Source organism: Papilio machaon, chromosome 2 (assembly GCF_912999745.1).
Source record: "Papilio machaon chromosome 2, ilPapMach1.1, whole genome shotgun sequence".
Taxonomy (NCBI): domain Eukaryota; kingdom Metazoa; phylum Arthropoda; class Insecta; order Lepidoptera; family Papilionidae; genus Papilio; species Papilio machaon.
The window spans coordinates 7,772,268-7,790,357 of NC_059987.1; the positions used below are offsets into that span (position 1 = coordinate 7,772,268).

General features: G+C 32.4%; 2 protein-coding genes across 2 annotated transcripts; both read right to left on the bottom strand.

The window, feature by feature from the left end:
* Nucleotides 1-918: 918 nt before the first annotated feature.
* On the bottom strand, nt 919-9,312 carry LOC106716882. Its single transcript, XM_014510527.2, has 2 exons — nt 9,199-9,312; nt 919-1,463 (listed from the first exon to the last, which is right to left on the bottom strand). Exons 1-2 carry the CDS (start codon nt 9,245-9,247, stop codon nt 1,171-1,173), a joined length of 342 nt encoding a protein of 113 aa, XP_014366013.2. The 5' UTR covers nt 9,248-9,312; the 3' UTR covers nt 919-1,170.
* A 4,003-nt stretch (nt 9,313-13,315) lies between these two features.
* LOC106716886 (glycine-rich protein 23) lies at nt 13,316-16,045 on the bottom strand. Its single transcript, XM_014510531.2, has 4 exons — nt 15,756-16,045; nt 14,731-14,938; nt 13,873-14,332; nt 13,316-13,449 (listed from the first exon to the last, which is right to left on the bottom strand). The coding sequence occupies exons 1-4, from the start codon at nt 16,017-16,019 to the stop codon at nt 13,431-13,433; spliced, it is 951 nt and encodes a 316-aa protein (XP_014366017.2). The 5' UTR covers nt 16,020-16,045; the 3' UTR covers nt 13,316-13,430.
* Nucleotides 16,046-18,090: the final 2,045 nt, after the last annotated feature.

An 18,090-nucleotide genomic window follows, 5' to 3' on the forward strand; every position in this document is an offset into this window, starting at 1 on the left:
TTAATTAATTTAAATGCCCCCCATTTTTGGGCCCCTTATCGCCCCCTCCTAGGTTTCAATCGCCCCCAAGGGGGCGTTATCGCCCATTTTCGGAAACACTGCTCTGTGTTTTCTTATAAATGTTAGATAGTTACAAAAGATTATCAAAGAAAATCACAGTTTTTCTTTTATTTACTAAACTTGTGTGTGAAAAACAATGATCTTCGTGTAAAAATACAAGTGAAGTGAGTTGCAGTTCTTCTCATGTTTATATCCTTTTTGTGATAAATGTTGTTCAAATGTAAATAGATTATTGTATAAAATTATAGATAAAGTAAATTGTATCATTAAGGAAAACATATTTGTAAGTATTTTAGTTTAAAATATTGAAATTAAATAAATATAATGTGTCGTATCAAGTTTTTATTTTACTCACATTCCTATAATTTTTACTGAACATTTTTAGAGAGCATTCACACTGGTGGTTTTTAACGCCGTCTCAAAACTCGGAATTGACGGCTCTCAGGCGATGAACGCTTGAAAATAACTCTTGTTTCCTTCGTTCAGAGCTCAAAATGGAATACTGCCAGATAAAAAAAAGCGTTTGCTTTTTATAAACGCTGCCTTATGAATACATGGAAATATGTTTTTTAACGCTTTTTTAGCGCGCGTTAAAAAAGCACCCCTGTGAATGGAGGCTTAAGTATTGAAGCATTGCCTAGTCATTTTCTTATGTTTTTCTCTGTATTTTTCACTTTTATCTTCTTGGGGGTATTAAAGTAATATCTGAACGTATTACAAGTATATTTAAAAAATAACACCATATTCAAATTTTTATTTGATTTAATTGAAATAAAATATAATTTACATAAGTTGTGTTTTTCTAAATTAACACCTAAGACTCTAGTCCATATAAAATAAATTATAACATAAAGCGGATGGCAAGCATTCTTTTCAAAGAGCTATTTGAAAGGTACAACTTAAGGCTTATTCGTTAAAATATGTAACTGCATAAGAAAGTTAAACAACAAATATATTTTTTTCTCAATTTTTTAAATATCAACCACGTGTTGTCAAGTGATCATAACTTTCAATAGAGATTTCATTTTCATCTTAAACTTTTTCTTACATCAATAACACAGTGTACTTTGTTGCATGACAAAATAGTATTTAGAAATGAATTAAGTACGTCTATCTGCGTTCGATAGGTTTAACTACTTCGGTGGCTTTCTTCTTCTTCTCTAAAAACTTCTTTTCGTAGTGGTCTTCTGGTTCCAAGACCAATTCGGGCTGCGCCTGGTCAGCTTGATCTGGTATTTCTGGAGCGGCGTCCATAAGTTTACCAGCGCTCCTGCCAGCTGGTAACGCGTGGAAGGCTTCAGCCAGTTCTGGGTTGATTTCCTCTAGCGGTGTGTCTCCAGATCTAATATAGACGGGTACGTAGCCAGGCACCTGGGGTAAGAACTGCCATTTCGGTCGCGCCTCTGGAAAAGTAAACGTTTTTTTTTTAAATTGCATAAAAAATTTGCTAAATAAGTGATTTTTTAATAATGATATGCAATGTATTTTTTACTATTCAAATTTTATAAAACAAGGATCACCACACACATCCTTGCTTGAAGTAATGGGTAGTTTTTTGTAGTCGACGGGAACAACTGTCCGTGTATAACCACTAATAATACTATAGCGTCTTGAAATGAATGTCATCAAAGTTCAATCATTTATTAAGACTTAAATTAATATGTTCAGTCAATTTGCAATAATGATTAATTATGAGTCCAGTATGACATTTTGGAACAACTGTTCATTAGAAACCTGTTGGGCGCTAGCGGTAATTCGATTTACATAAAAGCTTTTTATGACTCCTTTAATTTGTCTTGTACGCAGTAAGGATGTTTTAATGATTCAATATGGATTTATAGCTTCGGTTTTATCTTCGGATTCTACATACAAACGTATTTTGTTTTGATAGAAAACTGGAAGAATTGGCAGTGGTTTGATGTGAACTGTCAATTATGTTTTATCTACCCTGGATTATGGACCCTGGGTTTCTAAGTCCAAAATCTGTGTTTAAAACATATTGTTAGAACTGTTTTGTCTAAGATAATGTAGGGATGACGGAATGTTTTATACAGAGATTTTGGTGTCACAAACCCACGGCTAGTCATATGAGCATTTTTCATATTTATGAGAAAATTTTAGTTAAATTGATATAAGTTTGGTATATTACAACTTGGTATTGTTAGCGATATCCGAAATAGAAATTAGATGCACATTGAGTTAAGCATTATCATGTTAGTTATTAGAATTGATAGGAAAATTTCCCTATAATATTAACATAGGTTAATGGCGATTGCTATCGGTTGACCCGCTGTCCGGACGGGATCAAGCACGCTAATGCAACGTGCATCGTAAATTTGCTAATAGTTAATAGGACGGAATAGACGCGTCTGCTTGTGCAGACGTTTTCCTTGTTAGCGTGGGTCGTTCAACTTGCTACAGTCCATTTATCAATACTGTGTAGAATCTAGATTGTTGGTAACTCTTTATTGATGTCTAAAAATATAGCGCCGTATTATAAAGTCTTGAATGATAATTTTTGGATAATCCAGTGACTCACAACGATCTACGAAATGACGTCACGTCAATAAATTATACATTTTCTTTGCATAATTCCGTTCCGAGAAAAATAATACTAAAAGAAAATAAATTAAGGCAATGTTTAAAGGAATTTTGTACGCATTTTGATCTCTATGGAATTCAAATGAGAGAGCGTTACCAGAGCACGGAAACTTAATATATGAGTTCAAATGTTTGATATATTGTTAATATAAATGAAATGACATCCGCACTATACTGCATTTGAATCTAGTACTAACAATAGCCCATTCGTACATTGCAATAAACAATAATTATCTTTTTATATTTTAAAGTACATACTTGGAGTAAGTAATATTTGAATAACCATTTATGTACCTTTACATATGGTACCGGACTTCGCTTTGCGTTGGCTATGTGTGTTGCTGTGGCTAGGTATATCTATAATTTATACATGAAATTTCTCTTTGTTAGTTAAACGTTTGCTTAGACTTTACTTGTGTAAGTGGTTTTATGTTAGCTTTTACAAACGGTAGTCGAAAATTACGTACGTATACTTTTCTTAAAAGGTTCTTCTCGACGTTATTTCTCGTTTGTGACAAATAGAAAAAAAAAATCATAAAAAATTATTATCAAATACGTCTTCGTTTTATCAATAAAAGATCTAGTTTTAATTAAGTCTTTCAATACCTAACAAAATAATGTGTTTATGAGTAAATGTTATTTGTAACAAATCTAAAATTGAGTTTGTGTATAACGGTACAGCAGCGCAGCACGGTCGCGAGATTTGTCTAACTGTACTGCGCAAGCGCCCAATTTACACGTTGCTTTCATATACCATTCTAACAAGAAGCTATCGAGTTATATTAGAACTCTTCATATTTCGTTTTGTAGTTCAATACTGCCACGTATAGACTCACTTAATAGTCGGTCGGTTACTTCACCATTTTCCTCGTCGGTGACGACGAAAATGGTAAATTAATAAACAGACCAAGACTGACAGAAACTCTCGACTCTTTACCGACGATTTTAAGAGATGAAACCAACGGTTACACATTCCGCATTATTATAATATATTACTTGTGTATATTTATTTTACCGACCATATGTTATTCAGCAATAAGATAAATAATTTAGGAACTTAGGAACTTTTTAATGGTCTCAATTCTGTCAGCCATATTTGAAATGAAATGGAACCGTAGATGTGGTATTTATGTACGATGCTGACGATACGCTGCACTGCCAGTCCTTCGACCCTATCTACGATATCTGGAATTCCGTCGTACTATACGCAAATTTTACATGTCAGTGCAGATTGGACTGACAGATCAGTTGTCTGTCACCTGTGCTGTTGCCTAACCAGACAGAGCATCAGTAAAACTAAAGTTCAAAGCTAATATTATATTTTGATTAACATCCACCCGAAGTCCATTAAGAGTACATTTAACGGTTGATTCTGACTTGAGCACTTTTTGCTCGTCAAATTAACTGTAGCCTCTGGTTTGTTGTTGCAATATAAAAATATCATTTTTAACCTAAAAGTGTTTATTTTTAAGGTACAAAATAGAATGCCGTGTGATTTTGATTCGTGAAAGTATGATTTTGATGGATCGACGTCCGTTGTACATTCTGCGGTTCCTCTTCTAATGCTCTTTGTGATGGCCCATGTCCATTAATTCACGAGAAATTGCGAATTATTCTGTATTCTTGAATTACTCACGAATAAACATAAAAACCGAAAAAGCGGTACGACATTTGCGTTTTTAGTCGGCTATTTTGTGCTTGACTAGCTGTCGCCCGTGACTCCGTCCGCGCGGACTTAAAAAAAAACTTAATTTGTAGCCTTAATGTGTTCTTTTAGGCTATTCTCTACATTTACGCCAAATTTGAGCGAGTTTTGGACATAACTTCTAATAAAAATCCATCCATGCATACATCCAAACATTCACATTTACAATATTAATAGTAAGATTGATTAATGATTGATGTGACATTTTATACTGCTTTTGTGCAATCAAAAATATAACATTAAGTAACAATATAAACTAACTAGCCATTCAAACTAACAGTAAAATGTATTTCGAGAGATGGTATGGCAAAATGGCATTTAATTGAGTTTAATTTTAAACGAATGTCGTTATAATTTTCGAGTCATCAACCTATAAGCTTATCTACAAACATGATGTAGAAATGTAGGAACAAAACGTCGGCTATCTGTTTGGTTAACTACCTATTAGGACGTCGAGGTTAAGACATGATTAATTCTAGCTTTATCATATAAGTGTTTGAATTGCAATGCAATAACAAAGGTCGATAAGAAATAAAGATGTCAATGTCATAATGAATATTTGAACAAATAATAGAGAAATAGTTACCATGATTTTTCAAGGCCGTTAAAGCCAGGGCCGGTTTTAGCATTCCGGCGCCCTGGAGGAGATTTTTGCGGCGCCATCTTTTTTTAGGTGTCGGGGGATATCTTCCAAAGATAGGGTATTTTAGTGGACTTATCTTTATATCTGGCTCTGTTGCCTTATGGCTGACGCCGCAGGCCGGCCCTACCCTAACATCGCTATTGGTTAAAGCTGTGAGAATGTGAGGGATGATATTATGTTTTTGTACAACAGTTCCGACAGCGGAAACTTATGCTGCTTAATTTTACTAGCGGTCTTAATTTCGAAACCCTTCAATCGACTATTGTCGTGAACCATATCTTAACATAAGCTTTTGCAAGTTTACCTGCAATTATCACAAGAAATATTAGAAAATTAATAAACGTCTACTAATATTTTAGTATTAAAAAACTGTTGAAAAAAATTTAAGATTGTAATAGATTTTGTTAACGACTTCATAGACTCATTTTTAAAAAAGCTTATTCACGCACCGTGTCTATGCGAGTCCTTAACGGGTAGTGTCCGTAACGGGAGAGTCATTGTCCTGTCCAGTGGTGTGTAAACTCGCCTCGGAACGGGTTCATCGTGTTTGTTTTTGCATTATTATAAAATTCCAATTACCATCCGATGGTAGGGGGGTAAATGTATATCGTTCGACACGACACGTATACATTGCTGCGAAAACTAACTCGATTGTACTTTCACGTCTAACTTTCACAGCAATGGAAATAATTCAGTTACATGATATCATTCCACCTGTTGATTGTATCTAGAGTGAGTCAGATCAATTATTTTTTTATATCACCGGACCACTGGTAGTTTAATCGACTTCGTGGTCAAGAGCTTCTTTTTGGTCGAGACTCGAAACCTTTCTTAGAATAAAGATAATGATCAGTTCGCGGTATTTTCGATGATTTTAAGGATTTTTATATATAAAATATCGCAATTATATAAGTAATTTTATGTTAAAATGATTACTAATATGTGGTTAAAGATACACACATTTAAATTATTTTGAGTAATTCCTAATCTTTTACATTAGAAAACGGAACTGGTTATTGAATATATGAATACTTTTTACGAAATGTTTGTTTTAGATAGAAATTAATTGAAATATAAACAATGATACAAAAGCGGCAAAATAAAAGCACAGAAAAAATAATTATAAGCTGAATTAGATTCCATATTTGATTGTCTTCCTAATACTTAATAAAAACAAAACATAATCAATTTTTTTTTAATTATGCAACATAACGGTCAGTATTTAATGTACGCAAGACATTTGGCAAAATGTCAGGGCTATAATAATTAAATTGTTAGTTATTCAGATAAATATTTCTAAGGTTATTTTTTTCTTCAATTGAAAGTTATGTATATTGTTGTAGTATTAAAATTATGATTAAAATCTTTTCGTGTTAGATCACGTGAAAAGATTCAAGTCATTACTTCTTACTAATATTATAAATGCGAGTATTAGTATGGATGGATGGATATATGTTTGTTTGAAGGTATCTTTGAAATGGCTGAAATGGCTCAACGGATCTTGATGAAATCTGGCATAGATGTAGAGCATAGTCGGAAAGAACATATAGGCTACTAATTAAGTTATATTTTTAATTTCACGTGGACGGAGTCGCGGGTGACACCTAGTTTATACATGCATTACAAAATTACTAAGAATATTGAATTTATTATAAAAAAATCTGTGGCGCTGTCTTTTATATTAATGTCCTTTTCAAAGAAATCCTTTTGCGTTCTTTTTATGATGTGATATTCTTCAATTATGTTTTAGGTATTTTTTAATGGAGTTGGACTTGTAATAATAAAAATTTGTTTATCGTAAGAATTTGTTTTACTCTATGTATTATATATTCAAAATTTTAAAACATGCATAAGTTTCAATTAAATATTATCTTAAATCAATGTTACTGTTTCCATTATTATGAAATACAAAAGAAACTTCCGTAAGAAAAATTATTTTCGGAGGTAAATGGACTATACACTTATCCACAAGGTTTCGAACTTTTATATTTTTAGTATCTCTTCTTCAAAAGTAAATGCTGGAAAATGCTCTAATATTCATTAAAATTAACACTTGAGCTATACATTATTGAAATGACAATTAATGACATTAACCAAAAGCTTTTATATTTAGATTACTATGCTTCATCGTTCAATTTTACACAACATTTACGATCAAAAACATCCATAACAATAAAAAACCTAATCTTCTATTGACACTTTTTGCGCTTTACGATGAATAGGCTTTAATTGATATTATAATAAATATTATTTTACAATAAAAAAAAACTCGAAGCCATGATCTCGACTTCACGGAGCTCACGACCCAACCCGCCGTGACTCGGAATTATAAATAAGTTTGCTTATGCATCGATTTGCGTGTCATCTTTTTTTTGTTTTTGAATTATTTAATGATATTTCTTTGTTTTATCGCATTTATCTGCCAATAAATCAAAACGCCTACACAATAAAACATTATTACAGATTCCTAAGAGCTGGTAGAGCCTTATGAATTGACTACTCAATATCTGTCAGTGTTTTTTAATCACTAAAGCGAAAATTATGTGGGGAAATGTTTTGTTTAATTTAAATCAGAACGAGGAAGTTTTAATCCTAGCTTTAATTATCAAGTTAACTATATTTGTAACCGTCGAATTTTGATCACATTGGAGAAAGTTGAGGTGAGTTAATAATGTCTCTATAAAGTTATACCTTTTGGATCGTATTACTATAGTTAACTGTTAACTTAAGAAGTTAATAACTTTAAGAACTTATTATGGCATACAGTCATAGAGCAAAGTTATCGGTCGATCGTCCCTACCCCCTTTATATTAAAACGGAAAAATATCGAACGTAACCATGAATTTACGGTGAAAACTTACGTTTATATTGTAGACGAAATGTGTGCCAGTAATGTAAACCGTTATCTTCAATCTTCTATCCCCTTAGGGCTTTAATGTGAGCGTTGGTATACTTTTAATTGTTTCCAATTTTAAAATAACGGAACAGTTATCGTGATGTTAACTTGTCTGTTTGTATAAATCGATTAGTTACATGTAGCATGCTATATCGTGTATTTTAGTTAGTTACAAGCAGAGCATGCAAAGTAATCAATAATTTTATAATTAAGCTATTTACGTGTATGATTTAAATGATTGTTAATGCGTGTATTGTCAGTGATCGAATACATATTTTCTGTTAGTAAAAAGTATTTTTAAATAGTAAATGAATTAAATTTTCGTCAACTTTTTAAAAGAATACATTGTTATAAATAAAAAGAGTACTTTATAACAAGTTTAGAGTACCTACCCCAGGTATAAAAATAAAGCGTCATTCGTGGTTTACTAAATCATATAATTTATAGTGACTTGTTTTTATTATCAATGTTATATATAACTTAGTTGTATATCTATATAAATCTAAGTCTAAACATAATCTAGTCTAATCTAAGTCTGTCTAACTTCAAGTTTTGGCTCTCGATTTTTTTTTGTCTAATCGTTCATTTAAATCTTTAACGTAGTTTTTAACTGCGGACAGAATCGTATCTTAATTTACTTACGTGTTTTCTTCATATAAAGATCGGTTAAATCTTACTAATATTATAAAAGCGAAAGTTTGTTCAAATCTTATAATATAACAAATAATAAGACATTAAGACTGAACGGCTCAACGGATCTCGCTAAAATTTGGCAAATAGTACAACATACTGGAAGAACACACAGGCTACTAGTAAAGTTTTTTCCTTAATTCCGCGCTCGGAGTCTCGGGCAAAAACTAGTATTATATATTTTATATGATTATTAATAGAATTTCTGATAGTGGACCAAGTCTATTAAAAACGTTTTATTTTTCTATAATATATTATGAATAATGATGCGTTGATATCTATAAGTAATAAATTTCTATTCAATATTTTAATATTGATTTAAATAATCTTAAAATGTAATGTTTTACAAAGAATTATTATATTCTATTTATCTATCGTGGAACCTTTTAATAATAAGAATAATTGTTTTCTTTCAATCTTTAATTTCTAACATTTTTTATTATAGAAATTTAAAACTTGTAATTTAAAATTCAATTTACAAAATTTTAATTTCTTTATGAGCAACAAATATTTTCATTAATCCTTAGTTAAAAGCCTAATAATTAATTGGATATTTAAGTATTAGATATATATTTGTTTTATTTTAACATAAAAACAACTCACCAATAATCACCAAGAACAAACAACAGAAGAGAAATAATGATTTGTACATTATTTCTAATTTCTAAATTAATAACAGATGAGAGGAGTGAACGGGCTACAACGTCGGCGGCAGGGCACGGAGTGTTGCGCTGGACCACAGAACCGGATTAAAAACGCCGGCGCGCCGCCGCGTCCCGCCCTAGAACGGTATACACCAACCTGTAGGATGCAGCTTTCCACCACATCACTATCTATGAAATATCTATTTTCTTGATCAAAAACAAGACCTAATGTATTTTTACAACCGACAAAATCAGAAAAATCGCAAAAATCGTTTTATTTTTATATAAAAACGAGAATAGTTTAGATCAGTGTACAAATTTTAAATATCAATATAAAAATAATTCATCATAAATCTATAAAATTGCATTGCAATGCTATATCAACGGATAAGGAATTTTTAATTTAATTATGACTCACTTTATGAAATTATTATTTTTAATTGGTAATAAGCACAGAGTTAGCAATTTCGAACCAATAAAAATAATACCATGGTTTTTCTCAAGCACTTTTAATTTATTTAAGTTGCTCTGAAAGGTTTAGTTATTTTTAGTAATTCAGTGCATGTGGAGACAACTCATCAGAGTAGGTTTTACATTTTGGTTTAGTTAGGGATGACCTACAAAAAAAATATTATATTATCTATTTAAATATTACTTATTAAGGTTATAACAACCCGTAAATGCATACGATTTTAACAAATTTTACTTGTATGTAGATGACGAATGTAACATGTATCAATTTATTTTAAAGCTTGTTTTCATGCGAGTTACTTGTGACAAGTAAATAGCTTGCAATTTGTTAACATATATATTCAACAGTCGACTGAAAGCTGTAGAAAGTTGGAAAGATGTGGATTTTCCTTTTGTACAACTGTATAGACGTTTATGTGACTTCTTTAGTTTACGATAGACATTTAACAACCAACAATGCACACCTATAGATACAATACCTATAGGTAAACACCAAACTATTATTGGTAAAATGTTGCCATATCAACTATAATTCTTTTTTCAAAAATATAAACTTCAAAACATCCAAGTTGTTAAACTATTTTTTTTTAGTTGAATTTATAGTTTCTTTAACAATAAAAAAGTATAACGTTGCATCTAATTTTGTTAGTAAATTTAATCAATTAAAATAATTTATAAATAGTTTTTTGAATAACATGTTTTTGTACTATCTGCAACCACAATGCAACAAGCACGGTCTGATTTCTTTGTTGTGTTAATTTGTTACAATAAATAATGTAAAGTATTTTTTAATACATCGATGGGTTCTATGTATGTGGGCCAAAAAATTAATGATTTCTACTTTTTTATGTTAAAAGCTACCTCTTAGTCCAGTTAACAGAATGCACTAAACACAAATACACAGTTACAAATGTAAACGAGTTTTTTTGCAAAAGTAAAGGAGGCTATGCCCTTTTTCTATATGGTTGAAATTTTGAGAACCTCTCCTGAAAAGTTGTCAATTTGCACATTGGCCCCTATTCGTTGGAGCCACCGACATACGGAATTTGTTGACATGTAGGTACACATATTTTTTCTTTATTTGCAAGCAACAAGATATGAATTTCAAATCAATACTGTAAAATGTTTATTTTTCAATCAACGTCCTATAAAGTGACCGACTCACTGAACGACTTTCTTTATATGGAACTTTGGTATTTAGGGAGACAAAAGAAACTGGGACTTTGAAAACAAGATATTGTAACTTTATTACCTGCGTAAAGTCGTTTGAATAATCTGCAATAAAGATCTCTTTGTCAGTTTAAAATGGTATGTATTTCTTTGTTTTTTTTTTGTTTTTTTAACGCTATTCACTTTTGTAACACTCTTTTTAAAATAATTAGTTCAACTATACATATCTCTTTAGCCAATTTTCCCTCGCTGTTATGTTCATTATTGATATCGATTTTATAATATTAGCAATTAGGTTAAATTTAACTATAAATCTAAATGACAATTAAATGAAGGTCAATTGAAAGAGTTAAAAAGGTGAAATGTCAACGCTGTATCTGTGCGCTAAACAAGATAAACACTAATAATGTTTCTACTATAAATTATATTTTAATAATACCTTCAAGATCGGTTAGATTTGTTATTGCGGTATTGGTGCATGTTTATATGTCTATTTATAGTCTGTACCTCTTATTAATGATTGAATTTGCTTTGTGAAAAATCTTCGTGTGATATTGCTCGTTATTTGACATAGATGCCTATAATCCCGTTCAAATGAAATATTAAAGCTATAATTTTTCTCATAGAGCGGAAAGAGGCCCCATTAATTCCGAAAACATTAAAGGTTGTCGTCCCAAAATGAGTTTTTCGCTTTTGCCGGCGAAATCATAAATTTTATCAAAAATTACCAAAGATCGAGTTGTAGATTATAAAATTATATATAAAAATAACTCTGTGTATTTTTTCTTAGAATTTTAAAATGTTTGATGTCAGAGTTAAATAAAATTATAAATAGTCTGTCTCAAAAATGACAAGGCTTTAACTTTTAAAATGTTAAATGACAGATGAATGGCTTTAATAAGCCGTTACACCGAGTAGCTTATTCGGTTTAATCCACGTTATTTTTGATTGATTGACTACTATTAGTTTAATTGGCTGTCGTGACTCGAGCCGTGGATATAATAATGGAAGGGAAGGAGGTGAGGATTCGCTGAAAGATTCCTATCTAAAGACTTGTACTTTATTCGGGTTAGGGTCACTCGTGAGTCATCTTTTATTACACTACCAAATAATTGTTAAAAATAAATTTGTTTACTATTACCTAATAACAAAAAAAAGGTAATGATTACTATCAAGTGATAAATAAATAAACAATTCGAGTTCTTTATCTCGTTTGTGCTTCTAGAAAAAAGAAAGAGATCCCAATCTATTCTGCATTCAATTTCAAATTAAATTAGTTTGTAATACTTCTAGAATAACAACATTAGTTAGATAGTTTTATAAAAAATATTTACATGCTTCTAAGCATACAGAAGCATCAGTCTACAGAACACAATTAAATTTAGAAAAAAAATAACTAAGACAGCAAATAAGTTATTTAATTTGATTGCAATGAAAATGCAGTAGGCGTTAAATTACAAATATTATCTACACAATTTTTTAATATGACAGGATAATGTTTTGAGTCACTTTAACGGGACTGAATTAGATACACTTGTTACCTAAAATATAGTCCAAAAGAGATGCCACACAAACAGTACGTCATAAAATCTCGCGTCTTCTAGTAGTCGAGCGATAAACTGGTAAATTGTTTTCTGCAGTGCGATATAAAATATTCGTGTTTATAATCTATATAATCAAAAAAAATTGCAGTGTCTGTATGTAATATCAAAAAAGAAATCATATTTCGTGTACATGATGTATTGCGGTGCTTATTATGAAATTATTTGTTTTATTCTTTATTCTGTCTGTTCGTCCACAAATCCGTGTTTGTTCAGGGTAATCTCTAAACATGCTGGACCGATTTTGACAGAATTTTTCTTAGCTTCTTGTGTGTGTGTTGGAGTAATTTAGCCTATTTTTAGCCGTCTTCAAAAAGGAGGTTATCAATTCGACTGTTTTTTTTTTATTTAACCGCGGAGTTAAATAAAAAAAAACTGACGAAGTCAAGCGAGACCGCTTGTTTCAAACATGACGATTAGTGCAGACAAAATGATATTTCGAAAATCGTCGTCACTCTTGCACGTCCAATTTGCATAAAAACTCCTTCTGCTGTTAATAAAATAATTAGATTTTAGAATTCATTAAGAGAATTAGTATTTCGAAATAAAACTATGCATTTGTACAAAATAAATGTATAATTACATATTAAATTATTGTCAATCTTAAATACAAAATGTCGCACATGCTATCTAATTAAATATAAACATTGCACTGAGTTGTAAAGTTATTTACTTTTACAATTTTACAAATTAAAAATTACAACAGATATTTTTCTATCAAGTCATAAATTAATTTCGCTTTAATGTAGACTAAAACATGGCATTCCGATGTTAAGGCAAACAATAGGCGTCAGCTTAGCAAAGTTGAGGAATTCAGAATAAAAGAACGATGGATTTCGAAAATTTTCAAGATTAGAAGAAAATTTATTTCAAGCTGCAAATGCTAAACGGCAAAGTTTCAATCTCACTTCTGTATTTTTGCTTTAGTTGTTTTTTTATTTCGGTATTTTCATTTGCGCTTTCCATACCTGTAAAAAAATTTTTAAATGAGTTACTACAAAAGTATCAGATCAACTAAAATGAAAAAGTAATTCCGATAATGCTAATTTTATCTTATTACTGCGTGATGCACTCGATGGATTGACATGGCTTTACAATTCCAAGGATAAGTTACGAATTCTTATCTTATTCCGTGTTATGGTCTTTAAAGGTGGTAGATATCTAACCTATAAATGGAGTGTTTCATACAAGTTTGACGAAGTTCGAAAGTCAATTGTCATTTTGTATAGAATAAGGCTTATAGGTATCTATAGGTTACTTATCTATAATAATTAACTATTGTATTTCCCATACGCTTTTCTTGCTCTGAAGCGTCTGCAGAGCGTTGTTCTTACGATTCCGGCTTATGTCTAAATGAATCTTAATTCAGTTCCATTGTGTGTGATACTCACGAATTAGAGGTGGCATGCGCCGTTGCCGTGGCAGTGGCAGAGGCAGTGGCGCTACCGCCGCCATTTCCGCCGCAGCCACCGCTACAGCCGCCGCCGTGTCCTCCTTGGCCGTAGCCACCATTGCCACCGTAGCCACCGTTGCTATAACCACCGTCGCCACCGCCGTAACCGCCGCCAACGCCACCGCCATAACCACCTCCTCCTCCTCCGCCGCCACCTCCGCCGCCGCCGCCGCCGCCGCCGTAACCTCCACCGTATCCGCCGCCGTACCCGCCACCGTATCCTCCGCCGTTGCCGTAACCTCCGCCGTTGTTGTACCCGCCCCCGTAGTTGTACCCGCCCCCGTTGTTGTAACCGCCCCCGTTGTTGTATCCACCTCCGTTTCCGTAGCCGCCGTTATCATATCCACCATGGTAGCCACCGTGACCGCCGTATCCACCGCCGTAGCCTCTGCCATGGCCTGGAAGTCACATTTCATAAATTAACAATAAAATTTTTCGACAAAATAGGTTATTTTCATCCCATAAAAAATATAGTTTATGTTTTTCAACTTAGATAATAGAAGGCAAACTTCTCTGCATTCCGTACGAGTACGGAATAATTTTGAAAAATCATTAAACAAATAACTATTTACCGACATGAATCGTTAAATTATTATTTATTAACCGACTCTTGTCGGTAAAGCTCAAAATTATCTGGAGTTCATGCTTTTACCGTAACATGTAAATAAGTATTACCTATAATTCCTTCACATTTATAATTTGCACTAATTACAATAAACAGCCTTTGTTATTTATTGCCTAAGAAGTCATTATCATAATATAATTTGTTTGCAATAAATTCAATACAATTGCTTACCATGTTCCTTCACCAATATAATAGTTTTAGTTGGCTCCTCGTAGCCGCCATGGCCGCTGTAACCGCCGCTGTGCCCTCCGCCGATGCCGAAGCCTCCGCCAAACGAGAGTCCTCCTCCGCCTCCTCCTCCGAGAAGCAAACTCTTCAGGAGATGCCTCTTCTGTCTATTTGGCCTGCCTGACGGAGCATATTCTTGGTCCTCTAGTTTCTGTAATATTTTTACTTTGTATTAGTAAGAATAGTATGGGTTTTCAATTGAATAAAGCGTTATCGAGATGTATTCTTCGCTTTTTTGATCTAATGCTCCAGTAATACTTTATAATGTTCTGACATAATAAACGTATCATTATTTCTGTTATAATACAACTTACGTCAAAAATAATAATTTTTAAACAGTTAAACAACTAAGACAATAACTTAAGTTTAAATGAAAAAATGTATAACTACTTTTATAGGCTCAGAAAAGTATGCAAATCTAGTGCTATTCCAAAATTGAATTTGGTATCGAGTAAAATTTAAAATAAAGAATTAAATGGTGAATAAATTTTTAAATACCAAAATAGTTGTGAAACTAAACCTTCATCAGTGATGGTTACTAAGCAAATTTTTTCTCTGAGAATATTTATTCAACTTCTTTCGAACAAGATTTTAACATTCATAATGTTTCAACGATCATGTTTTTGTGATACGTAAATTTAAGAAATAATACTTTAATTACTTAAATGAGTGACGTAAATCTCAAAATAAGATTCGAGGTCTTGTGCTTCTGAAACAGGTTTCATGGTAATAATAAAATTATTACACTATTTTTTGTATTTAAAACAGCAAAGAACTCGTTCGTACACATCACAATATCACCTTGGGTATTGATAGGGATCTATACAAAAGTAATATTATGTGAATACTTACTTTAAATGATATGGTGATTTTATTCTTTTAAGATTAAATAATTTAAATTTAATATGAAGAAAATTACTAAAAATATCCTTACTTCATACTTTTCATATAAAAGATTTCAACGTTACCTGTACATAAATAGGTTGAGGGTTGATTCCCAAAGATTTAGCGGAGTTCTCCCGTCCACTCGGAGGCTGATTTTCTTGGGCTAAGAGCACAAGTATCGGAAACTGTCTAGACCGATCATTGGCGTGGGTCCTAGAGTCCTTGGGGGGCGCAAGCACAGGTGCAACAAGCACCACTCTCTCGCCGGCGTCTAGGGCATTGTCACCAACTGTGGCGCAGGCCAGACCGGCCAATGCCACTACGCTCACCACCACACTGAATCCCATTGTGTACTGCCGCGGGACGTGCCGCTGCGACCTATTTATACATTCGATATCTGACGCCATCATACGTCACTATTCGCAGGATATTTCGTAGATCATTTTCTCACGGTGACGTTACAAAAAGAAGGCTTTGGCACTGTAATGCATTTATGTAGGTAATTATTAGCTGTATTCTTTGTTGATTTCAAACGTGCTATTAGTATGTTATAGCGCGGGCACCGGACAATTTGCGAAGTCTGTTCATGTATACATGTGGTTATTCCGGTAAACCGGACGCCCAAGTTGGTAAGGATACATTTTAACATGAACAGATGTAGTAGCTTTTTTAATTTCACTTGTGTGGAGTCACTAAAATTAGTTTATTTTTGTAACCAAGTCGGCAAAGTTAAATCGATCTTGAAAAAACTAGCAATTGAGTTCTAGTTTGTAGATATTGGAGATAACTGTTTCGTACAACCGTGATATTTGAGTCTAATGAGAGAATTTAATTCCTATTCCTAGGTAAAAATGATGTACCTAAAAGGTAGTTGTCATCGATTAATCTATTTTTAATCTAAAAATGTTTTGATTTAATTTTTCCCTACATTTCATTATCATCAGTTCATATGTGTCACTACTGTGTGGCTCAAATTAAGCCTAAATACATTCCAGTGAAATAAATCAAATTAATTATAGAATTTATTGTTCATTAGTATTATTTCTGCTTATCATCGTCACGGTTGTTACGTGCCATCTGTTTGTAGGTAATAATATCGTATGAAACATCAAGTTTATGTAATTATGCAGCTGTATGAAGATTGCTTTGAATGTAACATAATAGCTACTTAGTAATCGGTAAAATCCTATTAAACGTGGAAAAGGTTTTTCCTCGAGAATCCGGATAATTGTTTAGTCTGCGAGACGACAAGAAATATGTAAATAATACAACATTCTTTTGAAAAAATATATTTTTATATCTTATCGCTTAGAATTTAATTCTAATTTTAGTCCATGTTTGGTAGTGGATTTGACGAGGAGGGTACGCACAGACAGAGGATGCGTCCCCTCCTCTGTCGATTGTAGGTAGGTAACGCATCTGCCATTCCGATTGTCTATGGGTTGCGGTCGCTTCGCTATTTAGGCGGATTCAGGTGACCGCTTGCTCGTTTGTCACCTCATGATATAAAAAAAGAAATTAAATTATTTGAAATTGGAATTCGAAAACTCTCATAAGGGTGTTGTTGTGTTAGGGAACCATTTTAAATTACATGTTAATATTTTTTGGATTTCACATAACTTAAACCTTTTAACATACAAAACAAAGACTAGCAATTTAAAAGAGAGCGAATGACCTAATAAATGATGAATGATACAGATAGGTCACATTTGTTTTTGTGTCCGTAAGTCTGTCATTACATTTATTAGCATTGTCAATAACTGACAAGTAATTATATGACGAAATGTTATGTCTGTTTCTTGAATAAGGGGGATGAAGTTGTGTTTTACATGTGTTCCAGTACTGCCGCTGTAGCACGAAAAATAACGAGAAAGTATTACTTATCTTACTTATGTTTGTGGGAGTAACTTAGGCTTTTTTAATTCCGCACTGACCCACTGCTTATGTATTGAACCTGCGGTTTTTCCTATCATTGATTAAACCTATTAAATATTGCAGCGTTCCTTAGCAAATAGGGGTGTGCGAATATTGTTGCAATCAAATCGATTCGTATATTACTATTCTATTCATAATTAGAATTTTAGAATTATTCGTGAATTCTGATGGCACGATATCAAAATATTTCTTGAAACGTTTAGCTAAAGAGATGACGTCAAATGTCAATACTTATTAGGAGTGTGCGAATATCGTTCGAATCGTATCAAATATGAATATTCGATTGGACATTCGAATCATACATTCTAAACTTTTTGAGTACTTATATTCTATTCGGAACGAATAATTCGTAAGTTCGAACTATTTGCACACCCCTATTAATTAACTGCTTAAAAAACCAATCACGCTATGAAATAATTGCTTTATTGTCAGTCATTTATTGCAGAAAAACAAATGAATCAATACATAATAAAGCCCGCTGCA